Raw genomic sequence first — 17,304 nt, 5'->3', positions numbered from 1 at the left:
ATCATGAAGGGCATAGATAAGGTGAATGCCCACAGTTTCCCCCCCACCACCAAACGAAGGGGAATCATAGATTTAAGGTGAGAGGGAAAAGATTTAAAAGGGACCTGAGGGTCATCCTGTTCACACAGAGGGTGGGGCGTATCTGGAACAAGCTGCCAGCGAAAGTGGTTGAGACAGGTACAATAAGAAGATTTAAAAGACATTTGGACAGGTACATGGATAACAAAGGTTTAGAGGGATATGAACTTAACACGGGCAAATGGGACTAACTTAGTTGGGATCTCAGTCGGCATGGACGTGTAGGGCTGAAGGACCTGTTTCAGTGCTGTATTACACTTAGATTTTAAATGGTCATTATCTCATCCAGGTTTTAGTGACAATTCATGTATTACTTGTACCAGACATATTGGACTGGCACTAAATTCTCAGTAATGTTTTCATGTATCTCTAATCAAATATACTGAACTATATATACACATGTATCAGATTATTGTAGTATATAAAGTTTGACTGGACCTGACAATACTCATTACCTGATATAATTCATGACAAATACATCTGGCAGCAGGTACATTTTGCAATTTGAATACCTTTATCAGATACACTCATGTCAGATTCATGATACCACAGCACACTGTACATTATTGTACATATTACCTATATCAACTATACAATCTGCACTAGATGCACCATGTGATACACTACATTACCTGTAACAGATGGCATTTCCATGACATGCAACTTCAACATGCATCAAGAGTCTTGTTGGAAAATTTTGGCCAAAAACAAAGTTGGCCATGTAATGATTTACAATGTTTAAAAGTGCCTTTCTTCTTTTTCCTCAAAGTCTTTGTCACTATGACCTCAATTACTTGATGAGGCACAATCACTCAGAAATACACATGTTTAAGTGTAATGGTCAAAGTCTTGAATAAAAATAGTAGTAAAACAATTTTGATTAGTAAAGCAAACTGGGCTCCATGTAGAGGTTCATTTTTATAGTACTGCTACTCAGCTAGTGTGATTTCACCAGATCAAAAAAGCCTATAACAGAATTTAATATTTTAAATTGTATTGAAGAATTTGATTATTTCACTAATCTATTCATTCTATATTCTAACATCACAGTAAAGGATGCAATTTGGTTCACTGTGCTTGAGCCGACTATTCAAAAGAAATAAGCATTTACTTCCTTAACTGATGGATGTTCGTTGATTTGAAATATTAGCCAAGTAAAGAGGGACTCTCTCTATTGGTACTGTCCAAGTTCCAGGGTGTTTTAAGCATATTCGTTCTATTTTACAGGCACGTCATTTAAAAGTTTTTTTTACAATACATCAATATAAATTTACAGCACTGGGAAATGGAAGCCTACCAGATCAACTTCATAATTCACAATATTGCATAGGCCAAAGTGAAAGGTGATAATGAACAAAGATTTATTCAGCATCTTTCCTATCACCACATTCCATGCACCCTTAGTTCAGAAGCATTGCACGACTCACTGTACTCTGCATGGTTCTCAGTACCCTATCATTGCTTGCACCTTCTGACACATTAGTTTCGGATGACTGCTCTAACACTCTCAAGCCCTCCCAACATAGCGGTAAATCCAGATTCAAGGTAAACAAAACAGATTAAACCTGATGTTTCATTCATAGGAGTCATCAAACTCTAAGTTACTTTTTCTCCAACCCAAACTGTTGCAAACTATTTTCTCCCACCTCCCCCTCTTGCTGTAAAACTCACAGAACCTACCTTTAAACTGCTTCGTACCTTGGTGTGCATCCATGGGAAAGAAGAGATTTTAAAAGTGTGGAGTGATCTCTCCGTAAAGGAATTTTGATCATTGCACTTAAAATTTGAACAGATTTCTTGCAGAATTACCAAGTATAATAGATGCTAAGATAAATAGTGGGCTGTTTAAAAAAAATATCAAATAACATTAATTAATTACCTAACCTTTACACAAACATTTGATTGTTGGTGATAAACTGTTCATTAGTTCATTATTTCAGTACAATTATTCTGCTTATACTTCTCAAGTTGTGAAATAATTTATAAATGCACAAAAATGTTATCTATGTGAAATAAACTTTAGCTTCTCAGTCAACACAAGCAGCAAGAGCACATGGCAACCACATGGGACACTGCTGGGCAGCGCCAGGCGATGAAGATTAGCAGTTGGCAGTGAAGCTGCCTGAGTGTCAGGGCTTGGAACTTGGAGCAGCAGGAATGAGACAAAGAGGGCCCCCACAAGCCGTAGCCCGCTGGAAATGGGAAGAGGTATGCTTAGCGTAGGATGCTGATAGGGAATCATATCAAGTGCATTACTCAATATGCTACCATTAAACAGATGAAGGAGAACGTGTCGTTAATGCAAAGGGGATTTTTCGACTAAACACACTAAGAGTTCCTACTATAGAGAAAGCAATTTTTTAACATTCAACCAATATTTTCGAGACAAACACTGAAAACTTCCTGGAATGTTAGTTTTTAAAGTAAAAAGGAAAACTATGAACATTAAGGCGCTGATAATTGATAGCTTTGAGCGAACAGCTGCAGCCAATCATGTGCACCATCACAGCGTGGTGGAAAGAAAATTCTGTGTTGTAATTTCTAAGAATTTACCCTCTTGTAAAAAGTGGGAGCAGCAAAAGTTCAAGTACAATTCATTCCTTCTGAGACTTTGGGGTTCACTCATTTACGAATCGAGGAAAAATAGCTCTATTTGTATAGTATCTCAATCCTTACAACCAATTAAGTAATTTTAAAATCTTTTTGCCGGTGTCGGTGCTAAGTGACCAACTGATTCACAGAGAAGTTCCGCAAACATGTCATGTCTTTGGATGTTGTTATCTGAGCGATCATTATTGGTTAACAAGCACACGCAAGGTAGTTTAAAGCATCACTCAAAGAATGTCACCTTTTACAAGGTTGAACAACATGAGCTTGTGAAACTGGAGCAGGTCATGAACCAAAAACCTGCTATCTCATGGAACATGTGTACTGCAAACGAGCAGAGCTGAACCCACACTCAAATTTACAATGTTTTAAAAATCTCTCAAATCAAATTAATTTCAGCCACCAGTTCTTCCCAGCAAAAAGACCTTGAACAAAGCCTTCAATACTTTTTCAAAGCATTACCATGTCATTAAACATCTTAGCTTGTGCATTGTGGCACCATGATGCATCCAGATACATTCAGTTTATTAGCACTATTTCAATTACCTGAATGTCATGATATGTCCATTGGCACAGAAGCATGCAAGGCAGATGCTCCCATTCAGTCCCACAATATCAGCACGAAGAACAAACGATGTTTCAGTTATGTTGTGTTTATAAACACAGTTTTGGGATGGCAGTGAGATAACCTTTGCCTGCTTTTCTGAACATATCACTGCATATTGGGTTTCACTTATCTCCTGAGAGGATGAAGGGGAGACAGATACAGGTCTCAGTTTCCTACATTTATCTTTCTCATCTTTCTCCTCCTGAACATTTGGTTCTTTCCAAGGATCATGTGCTGGATGGATGAGGCTTCCTGTGGTGTCCAAGAATGCCATTCGCAAAATTGCTCCTTTTAGTCTCAAGATAGTTCCTGTACAAGATTACAAAATGCACTGTTAAATTATGTTAAGGGTGACAAGGTCTACAAAGTACACAGTGTGTAACTGTGCAGTTAGAGGCTAGCTCCTTCTTTCCATTAAATATACACAACATGATCTATGACATTGTATCAGAAAAAGGAAAGTACTGCAAATGGTGGAAATCTTAAAATGCCAGAAACAGACAGTAAGTCAGGGAGAACTTGGAGAAAGGTAGGGTTAACGTTTCAACCCTATTTTTATTGGGCCTCCCTATTTCATCTCCTCACTGTGGACTCCCTTGACAGCACTGCATAGAAAGCAATGCAAACAGAACTCCTCTTTGAAAAACAAATCTATTAGAAAAAGTAGGATCCAATCTATTATGTACTTGCTGATGGCAATTCGAGGTAAACTGATGATGACACAACATGATTTCTCAACTGAGTGCAACTTCTCATAGTTTCATAATTTATCAGACCACTCCAATTCTGCCAACATTTGCCTACCATTATTTGGCTTCTGATCATATTTCAGTGAGGAAGGTTGGGGGAGATAATTAATCACTACATTCACATAACCGGTAGGTTAATACTTTTACAATTGATACTTCTGTGAAATTCGTCAAATAATGTGAAAAGATGAGACAAATATTTAAGTGTTAAAATTTAGCTGTTTTGTCATTTATGGGAATGGTTATGAGAAAATAGTTTCGGGTGGCTTGGAAATGTCAGATTAAAAGACCTTAAAGAATTTGCTGTACAATGAAGCTCATAAACAAGTTGAAAATTGCACAGACTTTGGGGAGCTTGGAAGGATAACAATTGGACCGCTGAGAACGATTTGGAAAAGAATGTAGGATACTACTGTTGCTCCCATATCAAATTTTGTTGTGACTGGCACAAATTTGGAATAATCTACCGTTGAGTTGGAAAGCAGGTTGCACTATAAATGAGTCCATCAAGTATTTGAGGCAGCATACACTAAAGAATATATTGGCATAAAGGCCATGCTCTGTAAAGCCAGCCAGTTCCCAACCATACCATTAATTGTTATATTCAAATGGCAAAGACTTGTGAAAATAGCTCCCATAAATTATTAGGTTTAGGGCCTCTTCCCCAAAATTTGAGTTGCAGCACAGTGAAAGGACATTCATTTCTTATGCTGGTCTCCCACCTTCCCTTTCCTGACCCAATCCATTACTTACATATCAAAAACATCCTTAATCTAACAAAATGCCTCAAAGTACTTCAAAGGACCATAATCGCATTTTATTCTTCTCTTTTCTATATTGTATGTATGCTGGGAATGACCATTCCAATTCTCTTACCACTAGGAGATACAATGACTGGCTGGGTAAGTCTTTGTTCTCCACCAGGTGGCAGATTCAGTACTATCACCAGTACGGTGCCAAGAGTCGTCCCAACCCACAAACATGGTGAGGTGCACGTGTCTGCCTTTCGAGTATAAGTCTCAGAGAAGTGAAGAGCAGTGATGGCCTCTCGGGACTCCTTGTCAATGCTGGTAACACTGGAACTGCGGGAACGGCTGAAAGAGTTGTCTCTCACATCTAATTTTGAAACAAGAAAAATAAAAAGCCATTATTTATACAGACCAGAACAAAAAAAAATAGAATGTTACTATTCTAAATTATCCAGGCATGATCTGTCCATAGATGGACTTATGAAATGCAATTTTATATTTCAAACCACTTTGCTTTCATTTGGCTGATTCATTGACATAAAGATTTAACAATCAGATCTGTTAATCCAATGCTCTGGCACTAAATTGCTCAACCCCTGGCCGTCTGATTTTGCTACTGGAAGAAAGTTAATTGGATATACGTCTCCAATAGGGTTTGCTTCCACATTTGGTATAAAACTCCCAAATTTTGGTGACTGAAGGCTGCTGAATTCTCTTCAACCTATTAGTGCAGGGATTCATAAGGCCCTGAAATTATCGTCACTGATCTAGATTGAAAAGTATGATTTACACAGGTTAACCATGGAAGAAATTAGGTGTACATTAGCAATGGAGCAAACAACAGGAGAAAATGGATTAGGGAGATCTGACCGTGTATGAAGCACCTTTTCCCATAAAGATATTGAGATGTACAGTGTGTGCGTACCCAGTATACACTATAATAGGAAATAATCATGCTTAATTTCATTGTTTTTTCAGCACACCAGAAATTTAATTGCAAAAATGTAAATGAATCTTAACTCTGACAGATAATTGGAAATTGAGATTTTGCAGAAAAGATCCATTAGTGATAGAAAATTAACAACCAGTTTGACCATGCAAGTTAATCAAAGATAGATTTAATTCCTTAGGCCTGTTATCAAGTTTTTCCAATAGCGTCTTACGAGTAAAATGCATGAACAGAGAGGTCATACTCCAACCACCATTTTTAAGTTGCCTCTTTTCCAGGTGATGATTAAGGCCTTGGGCTTTGTTCTTTGACTCAAATCCAAGTTCTGTCATTGGCAGAGTTCAAAATGGTGATTAGTCATACAATTTAAAGATAAACTAAGCCTCTTCCACTCCAAATCACAGAAAATAACATTATATTTGTCTATATGTAACAGTTTGCATGGATAAAGCCCTAGTTCTTTCCCTCAGTTGAGTCACTATTGTCAAACTATATTATACAACCATCAAATACTACCAACTTGCAAGTGCACCTCCTCTGCCACCCCATATTGTCATTGCAGTAAAAAAATCACTTTCACTTCATATTGTTACCCTGCGCTTACACCACCAAACTACATTTATGCCCTGCAGTTATACCATCATACTTTTGAACTGCATCGCTGGTCCATGTTTTACTGCCATTGTCATACTATGTCCTAACCTTTCATTCCACCAACCTCCACATAAAACACATCATTCTCCAACATTTCTTCCATCTTCAACATGAACACTACCACCAGTCACATCTTCCCGTCCCCACCTCTTTCTGCAGCCACCACTCCCTTTACAACTCCTTGGTTCACTCGTCCCTCCCCACCCAATCTGATCCTCCGCAGGCACTTTCCCCTGCAATCACAGGAGCTGTAATTCCTGTCCCTACACCTCATCTCAAACATCCATCCAGCGACCCCAGCAAACCTCCCAGGTAAGGAACAGCTTCACGTGCACCTCTTCCAATCTCATATATTGCATTTGGTGTTCCTGATGTAGCCGTCTTTACATCAGTAAGACCACATGTACATTAGATTCGCCAAACAATTGCGCTCTGTCTGCCAATGTTGGCTAAAGCTCCTGGTTGCTAACCAGTTCAATTCCTCATTCCATTCTAACCTTTCTGTCCTTGACCTCCTCCATTGCCAGAATGAGGCTACATGTAAATTGAAAGAACAGCATCTTGTATTCCGCCTGGGTATCTTACAACCCAATGGTATGAACACAGAATTATCCAATTTCAAGTAAAACCTCCCAACTCACTCACCCTCTTTCTCCTGCCCTCCCAAATATGTGTGCTGACATTTCCCCCCTACCTTTGTATACTCATCACCTATCCCTCAGGGCCTCAGTTTAAAAATTCTCATCCTCATTTTCACCTTTAGTCTCACCTATTTTTAAATTGCCTCCATACAATCTCTATTATACTGTTGCTCCTCTAATTTTGGTGATCTGAATATTGATTTTAATAGCTGACTTTTGCAGAGACCCGAGAGCTCTAGAATTCTATGGACCAAAGCCTGTGGACCAAATGCATGTAAATGTGATCAGTACAATTAAGTACAGTGGTCTGCATGGTTGTGATGGGCCAAACGACTTGTTTCTGTGTTGGACAGTCTACAATTAATTTGCTCCCTAATTCTATCCATTTATTTTTTGCTCTTTCATCCTATCGATGTTGCTTAAAATCTCCCTCTGTGATCAAACTTTGGCCATCTTTCACAATTTCAACTTATCTATCAAGAGTATCAAATTTTGTATGTTAATACTCCCCGAAGTGCAATTAAATGTTTTATTATATTAAAACAGATAAAGTTTTGGCATTCTTATTCCATGACATCCTGCAGTTATATCACCAGTCTGGTGATGAGGACCTGCATTAGATTTGGTTATATTTTTATTTTGTGAAGCTTGTTTAAATACAATATTTCAGTCCACGCAGTGTTTATTTTAATAACACTGATAAACAGATCAATCTGAACTTGAAGCAAAGTTCAGCTTTGAAACCCAAAAATGGACACCTCTTGAAAGAGAAAAGTAATATTAATATTTTCTCTTCCTACAGATGCTGCTTGGCCCATGTACCACAAGCAGTATGTTTTTATTTCCAGCCTTTTGCTATGTTTTCTTCAAATAGATGCTTTGTTTCAACTATAAAGATTATCCTGTTATTTATGTCATGGCCATCGCACTGGACACCATGAATGCATAATAAATGAAAATGACAGGGTATATTCCATCTTCAACATATAATCGACCCACAAATGCATGAAAAAGAACTGGGAATATAACTAACATTTAATTAGTTGATTTTTCATAAAATAAATTACCTAAACGTTTAAATTTGGCGATTAAACATGGAGAGAGTAAAGGGTCGAAGTTCTCGTCTTTCTGGTCACTATATGGACTCATAGTTAGAAAATTGTGACCTACTGTGAATGGATGTATGCACATAATTGGACATGTCCACAGCATGAAAAAAATGGTTGATGCAGAAAATGGATGTTCAGATTATATCTCAGGGATAGGGAACTTTGAAATTTGGAGATTGACAGTATTTTGCAGCAAATTGGTGTCACAATTTTTAACCAAGCCTTTCCGTTATCTCAATTTCCTATTTCTTTGCATTTCTGTCAGCTTACTATTTATTTGACCTTTGTCGATTACTTATACATAAAGTGGAAACTGTTCCATTGCACACCACTGACATTGCTCCCATTGTCAAAGGACATGGGGTGGCAGGGAAAGAAACGCATTATTTTTGTTTCAGGAAAATACTTATTTTAACCTTTTCACATCCAGAGCATCTCAAAATAATTTCCATGTTATATATTCATTACACTTTCACAAAAAACAAATTAAGTCTAAACCAATGATTACCAAGGGAATAATGCTAATTCAAAGTATAAAACCAGAAGGTATTTAAGATGATTCAGAAAAGAAACAAAATGTAAAGTTGAAGATGGTGTGTCATACTCAACGCAAAAACGAACTTTGCAATAAAAATAAATAAATGTGAAAACCTCCAAGTTCATTGTGTTCAATGTAAATTGGACCAAGTGAACACCAGCTTGCAAATAACCTATTAAATAGATGGTTCATCACATGGGCTATTAGAATAGTCAACCTGATTACAGGGAGAGAGCAGTCATTACTTTAATTACTAATGTTCCTTAATTATTATGATAATACATGACAAGAAACTTCAAGGCGAGAGGTCACCACCTTCTTCAAAGGCAATGTTGGCCCTATTCATATTTCAGGATTTAATAAGAAATCACTGCTTCTGGATTTTGTGCTTTAAGGATCCCTTAAGAAAAGGGTTTAAGACTGTTTATGTCAACAACAGTGGAAAATCTGAACCTTTAACATTAGTAGCTTTCAAATGCAATCATAAACAGTGAATCTCAATGCTGATCTATAATTTCAGATACAACACAAGGAGAGCAGCATGAGACAGCAAATTTGTGTGCAAGCTGGGAATTCATTTTGGTGCAAGCAGCAAGTTTCGGGATTGGCCAGCATCAATTGGGCTTAGTAATGATAATCAAACCCTGACCTGCATCTCCTAAAACAGAAAATGGTGTCTGGTTGCAAATGGTGATGGGAGCCTTTCCAGAGGTTGCACAGCCTTGCAGAAGATGAATTTGACTCTGTCCCTTGGATGAAATATTAAAATGAAGATTTATCTGTCCCCTCAGATAGGCAAAAGATAGTTGGAATTGAAGAACAACGTTTTTTCCATTATAGACAATAGGTGCAGGAGGAGCCCATTCGGCCCTTCGAGCCAGGACCGCCATTCAATGTGATCATGGCTGATCATTCTCAATCATTTCAGATACAACACAAGGAGTGCAGCATGGGACATGAGAAGCCCAAAGGAAATTGAATTCTCAATTCTTATGTAAGCCTCAATCCATGTTTGTGGCATCAGTTATGTTATTGTCACTCCAGGGACTAATGTCTGTAAAATAGATGGCCCTTTTCCATATCACTGTTGGACATTTCAATTATGTTTCAAAAATCTATTTATCATACGGAGAATGTGATTTAAAAAAACATGGAAGATAATTAAGTATCTGAAGTAAGGGAGGCACAAGTCACCAACAAAGGCCTAGCTTTTCTCTCAGTGGACGATACCATAAAACATCTTGCTACACTTTCCACATCAGCACTTTGATCAAAGAAATGCAGAGCACTGTCTCTTGAGGACATGCAAAATTCCATTCCAAATACTCCATTATTTACATCTGAACAAAAATTGACCACCAGATCCATCTCGTTCTAATAGGTTGCAATCTACCTCCTCCCTGCTGTGTTCCTCTTTGTAATTTTACTATTTTTGTCTCCGATTCAGAAACTCGCACGCCAATACCACTTCATTATTCAGCAAATAAAGCGCTGTGATAGGTGCAGGATATCTCACAAGGCGCTTTGCCTGCTAAAGGATTGCTCAGAGCACAAAACTTTATGGAACTCCCAAATCTCTACCTAAAATGTTAATTCTTTATTATTCACAATTTCTCAGATATCTGCAGTTGCTGTTAAACAGAAAAGATTAAGAACAGCCAACAAGTAAATTGCTGCAGCAGATGCCTCAGAAGATATACATTCAAAGCAATCGGAAGCTGGCAAAATGAAGCAGGAAATCATTGAGGTGGCGGTGACAACAACAGACCTCTAGCAACAGCAATAACACAAGCTTCTTTTGGAGGAAAAAAAGTATTCATTATATTATATCGTGAATAGAAGCATTTTTCTGTTAATTACATTGGAAGTGATGCAATCGAGTAACATAACTGGCAGTTGAGCGACAAATGCCAACAAAGTTCAGGGAGAGCTGAAAGCCCTACAAAAGGGCTAACAATAGGAAAAAAAATCCCACTTTTTAAGGTCACAGGAAAAATGTGACCTCTGGGCTTTCAATTCAATTGCAGTATTTTTGCTCATGAATCCACTTGGCTCCATTTCCAGGACAGGAAGAGCCAAGTAGCTTACTTGTTTAATTAAATTGGCTGTTTGGATGGAGATTAAACAACTGTTGAAATGTTAGCTCCTTTTTCGCTGAAGACTCAAAACAGCATTTTGTAAGTTTAAAATGTGCAGGGAAAAGACCCTGTTCTGATGTTGTGGTTTAAATGGAGGGTTCTGACTTTCTAGCCCTTCCATATACAAACCTTGCGCTATGGGGGCCAAGGTGATTGAACGGATACAAAGTGAGAATATCACCGGTGATGTTCAGGTTTCAATCCAATTGATGTTTGTGGAATTAAAGCCCAAGGATCTGTCTGTGGTCAGGCTCCAAAATGAAATGAACTGCAGGAGTCTAATTAGAGTTCCTACTGGATTCAAGCCTATGGCACAAACCATCTGCAATTTAACAGAAAGTGATATCAAGGTGATACTTATACGCACAGCATGTGTTATGTGTGTAAACTGTTGAAATGGGATAGTGAAAGATTCTAAGCTCCCCCAAAAGCCATTATTGCAAGTGTCTTGTGTCTTCACGCACTGAAAAATTCATCAACTGAATAGCCATTAAAGCTGAGGACGTCACTGACGAGACTGACATTTATTTTTCATCCTCGACATCCTTCTGTGATCATGGACTTGTTCCTGAAATACTAGTCACTGTGATGACGATGCTTTGACAATGGTGCCAAGTCATGAATGACGGAGTTCTCATGCCCTTTTTTTCCCCAATAATGGAAATTCAGCGATGGAAGTGGCATTAAAGTACTGTTGAAATCTTGACTATTTTTAACATCTTGATGGTAGCAAGGCTTAGCCCTATAACCTGCTGCTCTGTATACTGTAACTTTCATCGGATAAATTCACAGAACCACATTAGATATTCACTGAAACAACTGGCCATCATATTGTAGCCAGATTCAGCTTTTTAAAGGTAATTATCAAGTTCAAAGTTAGGTGCTTAATGGATCAGAATTCGGACATTCTGCTGTAACCGTGATTATGGGAAAGAGTACACTGCCTACTTGTTTCTGGGGGTTTTTTTCACAACCAAAAAATCATACAAAAGAACATCTCCACACCAGGTGGTGTCAGCCTTCACACTCACCTAAATCAGGCTTCAGTTCAGTTGGCAAGCTTAGTTTTCTCGACATCTTCGCTGAAAGAAAACCCACAGAAAAGTTAGATTTAGACCACTCAATGTAAACCAGTACTACAATGTGAACTAATACTGCTGATCCCGTTACGTCCACTTAATGTTAACTGAGGAATAACAAAAGACATCATCCCTTTTTAAAAAATTGTTTTGCCATACAAGCACTATGTCCAAGTTTCAGCACAGATTTGAGGAAGTGAATATTGAAATTAAGACCTCCACGGAGCTGGAACAGTTGCAAGCCGGTGACCACAAGGACATGTGCCAGGACATCAATATGAAAAGGTGTCCTGGCAAGAGTGAGAAATTGACCAGTGCAGCACTTGGAAGTTGGGTCGAGGGATGACAAAAGCATAGATAAAAGCATTGTTAATTGAGCTGATACGATATAAATCGTTTAACGAGTTTTCACGAAAAGTGGACAGTATATGGTATATCAGAAAATATCACTTAGAGTGCAAAATGTTGCCAATAGTCTGGGTTAATCTCTGGCAATAGCAAGAGAAAGGGATAGAATCGTTGACGAGGAAATGGAATTTGTAATGGGGACCAAATACAAAGGCACCAGGTTTCCTGTATTTAACCAGTGGATATTTGTAGTCACCGAGTTCTGAATGCATTTAACTGGGGCATATATTTGGTCAATGAGTACGAACATCACATAAGTCGAGTGACAAATAAAAGCAGCAGAGTGTTTGGGGGAAGTGGTGCTCAAGAGGAACTGGGTGCAGAATCAGCAGCGGTTTTGTTTAATATTGCCACAGGTCAGCATGTAGCTGAGAAATAGGATGCAAATAGATTAATATATCCACGGGAACCAAAGGGAGCTGATGGGTGACACGGCCTTTCAAAGAAAGTCAATGTAATCGTAGAAATGTTTGGAAAGGCAGGTTTATATTTGGGAGGCAACAGCATATTGGGAAGGGATGGTGGAGATTCATCAGCAATTTGCAAGGACAACGTCATCAAAAGACGTTTTCTTTTGGAGAAGATGATGATGTCAAATTTTCAACTGGACATTGCCAGAGAGCCTAGAATCATTTTAGTATCAGTTAACCTGGGCATCTGAAAGTGAAACTGGGTACCCAGCTGTTTGGTAAGAACATGGTTGAGAGAACAGGATGTGGGTCTCATGAACAAGCTCAACTGGTAGAGAACACGAGCGAAGACTCAGGTTAATATTTATTGGTGGAGGCAGAAGTACAACTCAAAGCTGATGTAGCTGAACGGTTGGCATCAATCTTCACAAGCTCCTTGCTTAATTCAGGTGAAATAATGGTTTGTTTGTCATAAAGTTTTACATTTGATTTACTTGGACTGGAGGAATGAAGCAACCTCTTTTTACTCACTGATTATTCCCTACAAATGGAATCCAGGTAACACTTGCATTGTGTAGGAAGAAATTGCAGATGCTGGTTTACACCGAAGATAGGCACAAAATGCTGGAGTAACTCAGCGGGACAGGCAGCATCTCTGGAGAGAAGGAATGGGTTATATTTTGGGTTGAGACCCTTCTTCCACCTTGACCCGAAACATCACCCATCCCTTCTCTCCAGAGATGCTGCCTGCCCTGTTGACTAACTCCAGCATTTTGTGTCTATCATCTGTGTAACTCTTCCATTGTACAAGTTTCTCTTGGGATGTTCGGGTATCCTCCCAGTTACAAAGACATTTTGGTCAATAGTTTAATTGGTTACTTTGAATTACTTCTAGGATAGGTGTGCAGGTCAAGGTGCAGTTAGTTGACGGGATGATAGAATAGGCTACATGGAAATAATTGGGGGAAATCGGATTGATGGGATTATTCGACAAGCAAACATAGATTAAGTGGGTCAATGTCGAAAAAAAGTTAACATTTATACTTCACAGTTATGGTGGGGTTGGGGGGTGGAAAGTGTGGCTTTATCTATGTACAGAAGATTAGCGTGCCAGCTACGATTTGCATTAACACTCTTGAGAGAGTCAAATGTTCATGGTTTCAAATCCTACTTCTGAGATTGGAGGACAAACCAAGATTAGCATTTAAAAAGAAATGCTGAATTATCTTTACGCTGAGAATTTGAAGTGTCTCTGTTTGCCCTCTCAAACAAGTTTCAATGTGGAACTGCAATTTTCCCAGTTTTCTGATCAAATCTATTTCTCCAAGCAACACTTATGGAAACAAACGGACAAGTAATTTCTTTCATTGTTATGGAGTACTCCTCTGGTCAAAATGTCAGGTGTGTTTACCCGTATTATTATCGAATCACATATCCAAACACCGAATGGCTATTAATCGCTATTACATTTTTGAAGCCACAAAAGATTTGCCTTCTTAACCAAACACTAATTGGCTTCTAATAAAATGACAACTTTTGAAAGTAATTCCTACTTGAACACACATTATATACTGTACATGTTGGAAAATATTTCCTGGACAGGGACTGAAATGTATAACATGGAAGGTAATTAACAGAATCCTTTGCCTGATTATGCTGAGACACTGCCAAATCTTTCAGAGAGGTATTGGCAAATTAGTGAATTGGATAGAAAACAAGTTAAAAAAAGAATTAAATAGTGGCAAATATTAAAGATTTTGGAGAAAACAAGAAAAATCAATGACAAACTTTCCATTCACTTAATTAAGTATGAAGGATATATTATGATATGAAATTTTCTGACGATAGCAAGCTACGTTTCAAAGTGGCATACAAAAGCCTAACAAACAGATAATAGAATGTACGTCACACGATTCTTTAAATCTGTACTGATCCTATCATGATTGGCAACATCCCACATCCATAGATTTTCTCAGCAAACCAAGAATCTATTAGCCTCTCTTATGAATATAATCATTGATTGAGCAGAGTTCCCAGATGTAGAAAATTACAAAGATTCACACAGCTCAGTGACAAAATTTCTCCTCAGCGCTAAATAAGACAGAATCCGGTCCCGAGATTATTATCTTCAGCCATTGGAAAAAGCCTCTCAGAAGCTTCCCCAACAAGGAAGTTAAATAATTTTGAATATTTGAACCCTCTTTAAATCCAGATCTTTTAATCTCAAGAGTATAGCTATTCCTCAATTATGACCATTTAATTTACCAATTTTCCCCATACCACCATTGGCTTTTTGGGGTAAGTGTTTGATTTAAGAATCTATTTTTAGTAGTAATGACAGTATGCTCATTGATATACACTGCATCAAAGACACCATAAATCATTTCTTTCAGCGTCTTCAATTTACAAAGTTTCACTTAACGTTTTCCAGGAATGCATTGCTTTCATAAATTGACGGGTGGCTGTATATTCATTATCTTGGGAGTTAGCAATGGAGTTGAAAACAGGTCGATTTTTAACACGGATCAATTTAATAAATATCAAGTAAAAGGGACAAGTTCATATGATTATGTAGTAAACTATTTGGACTCCACTATTAATTATTCTTCAAAAAGTTTACATTCCCAGTGAGACATTCCAGTAAGGAGGAGGGATAAGGATGTCAAAATAAGGGGATCTTGGATGACCAAAGAGGTTGTAAATCTGGACAAAAATAAAAAGGAAATTCACACAAGGCTCAAGAGGATGGAATCAGACAGGATCTTTGAGGAATATAAAGGAGGAAAGAACTCTTAGGCAATCACAAGGGCCAAAAGTGGCTTCTAAAAAGGCTTTGGGCAGCCAGATTAAGGAAAATCCCCAAAGTATTTATAGAAACATAGAAAATAGGTGCAGAAGTAGGCCATTCGGCCCTTCGAGCCTGCACCGCCATTCAATATGATCATGGCTGATCATCCAACTCAGTATCCCGTACCTGCCTTCTCTCCATACCCCCGATCCCTTTAGCCACAAGGGCCACATCTAACTCCCTCTTAAATATAGCCAATGAACTGGCCTCAACTACCTTCTGTGGCAGAGAATTCCACAGATTCACCACTCTCTGTGTGAAAAAAAACTTTCTCATCTCGGTCCTAAAAGACTTCCCCCTTATCCTTAAACTGTGACCCCTTGTTCTGGACTTCCCCAACATCGGGAACAATCTTCCTGCATCTAGCCTGTCCAACCCCTTAAGAATTTTGAAGGTTCCAAAAAAGATCCCCCCTCAATCTTCTAAAATCCAGCGAGTACAAGCCGAGTCTATCCAGTCTTTCTTCATATGAAAGTCCTGCCATCCCAGGAATCAATCTGGTGAACCTTCTCTGTACTCCCTCTATGGCAAGAATGTCTTTCCTCAGATTAGGAGACCAAAACTGTACGCAATACTTCAGGTGTGGTCTCACCAATGCCCTGTACAACTGAGAAATTTGTATGTTTTAGATTTAGATTTAGAGATACAGCGCGGAAACAGGCCCTTCGGCCCACCGAGTCCGCGCCGCCCAGCGATCCCCACACATTAACACTATCCTACACACACTAAGGCCAATTTTTACATTTACCCAGTCAATTAACCTACATACCTGTACGTCTTTGGAGTGTGGGAGGAAACCGAACATCTCGGAGAAAACCCACGCAGGTCACGGGGAGAACGTACAAACTTCGTACAGACGGCGCCCGTAGCCAGGATCGAACCCGAGTCACCGGCGCTGCATTCGCTGTAAGGCAGCAACTCTGCCACTGTGCTGTCAAACTGAACTACCTGAATGTGATACCTACATTAAAAACACAAGGGTAACCAGGAAGAACTGCTCAAGGATGCAGGAAAGAACCTGTGTTTGGAGCCCAGGGATGTCTTCACATTTTTTCTAGCTCCAGGCAAGTTCCCAGAGGACCAATGTTGTTCCCTCATTTAGGGGAAGTAGAGAGAATCCAGGGAATCATAGGCCAGTGAGCCACACACATTCTCTTCTAAATAGGAGCAAATCATATCCTGAAGGATCCTCTCCAATAGTTTCCCTGCTATTGACGTGTGTCTCACTGTCCTATAATTCCCTGGATTCTCTCTACTTCTTTTAAATAAAGGAACATTAGTTAGTCTCCTGTCCTCTGGGACATTCCTGTAGCTACAGAAAATGCAAAAAATCTTCATCACAGGGTGGCACAATGGAGCAGTGGTAGAGTTGCTGCCTTACAGCGCCAGAGACCAGAGTTTGATCCTGACTACAGGTGCTGTCTGTATGGAGTTTGTATGTTTTCCCTGTGACCGCATGCGTTTTCTCCGGGTGCTCCAGTTTCCTCCCACACTCCAAAGGTGTACAAGTTTGTAGGTCAATTGGCTTTGGTAAAAATTGTGAATTGTCCCTAGTGTGTAAGATAGTGCTAATGAACGGGGTGATCGCTGGTCGGCGTGGAGATGGTGGGCTGAAGGGCTTGTTTTCGTGCTGCATCTCCAAAGTCGAAAGTAAAGAGGGTGGTGAGTGTCTGGAACATACCACTGGGGATGGCGGTTGAGGCAGATACTATAGTGGCAATTGAGAGATTTTTGGATAGG

The 17,304-nt window shown here is 39.0% G+C and overlaps 1 protein-coding gene across 2 annotated transcripts in view; it reads right to left on the bottom strand.

The window, feature by feature from the left end:
* Positions 1 to 17,304, bottom strand: part of stxbp5a (syntaxin binding protein 5a (tomosyn)) — a 188,598-nt gene that overhangs the window by 21,756 nt on the left and 149,538 nt on the right. For both annotated transcript variants that reach the window (XM_078405529.1, XM_078405530.1), the window contains 3 exons: positions 11,851 to 11,901; positions 4,918 to 5,157; positions 3,232 to 3,601 (listed from right to left, as the gene is read on the bottom strand). In XM_078405529.1, coding sequence (XP_078261655.1) covers positions 3,232 to 3,601; positions 4,918 to 5,157; positions 11,851 to 11,901 — 661 coding nt within the window. The remainder of the gene's footprint in view (positions 1 to 3,231; positions 3,602 to 4,917; positions 5,158 to 11,850; positions 11,902 to 17,304) is intronic.

This window comes from Rhinoraja longicauda, chromosome 9 (assembly GCF_053455715.1).
Source record: "Rhinoraja longicauda isolate Sanriku21f chromosome 9, sRhiLon1.1, whole genome shotgun sequence".
In the NCBI taxonomy this organism is placed as follows: domain Eukaryota; kingdom Metazoa; phylum Chordata; class Chondrichthyes; order Rajiformes; family Arhynchobatidae; genus Rhinoraja; species Rhinoraja longicauda.
Note: the sequence above shows the minus strand (reverse complement) of the source record. Positions and strands in the feature narration are given on the sequence as shown.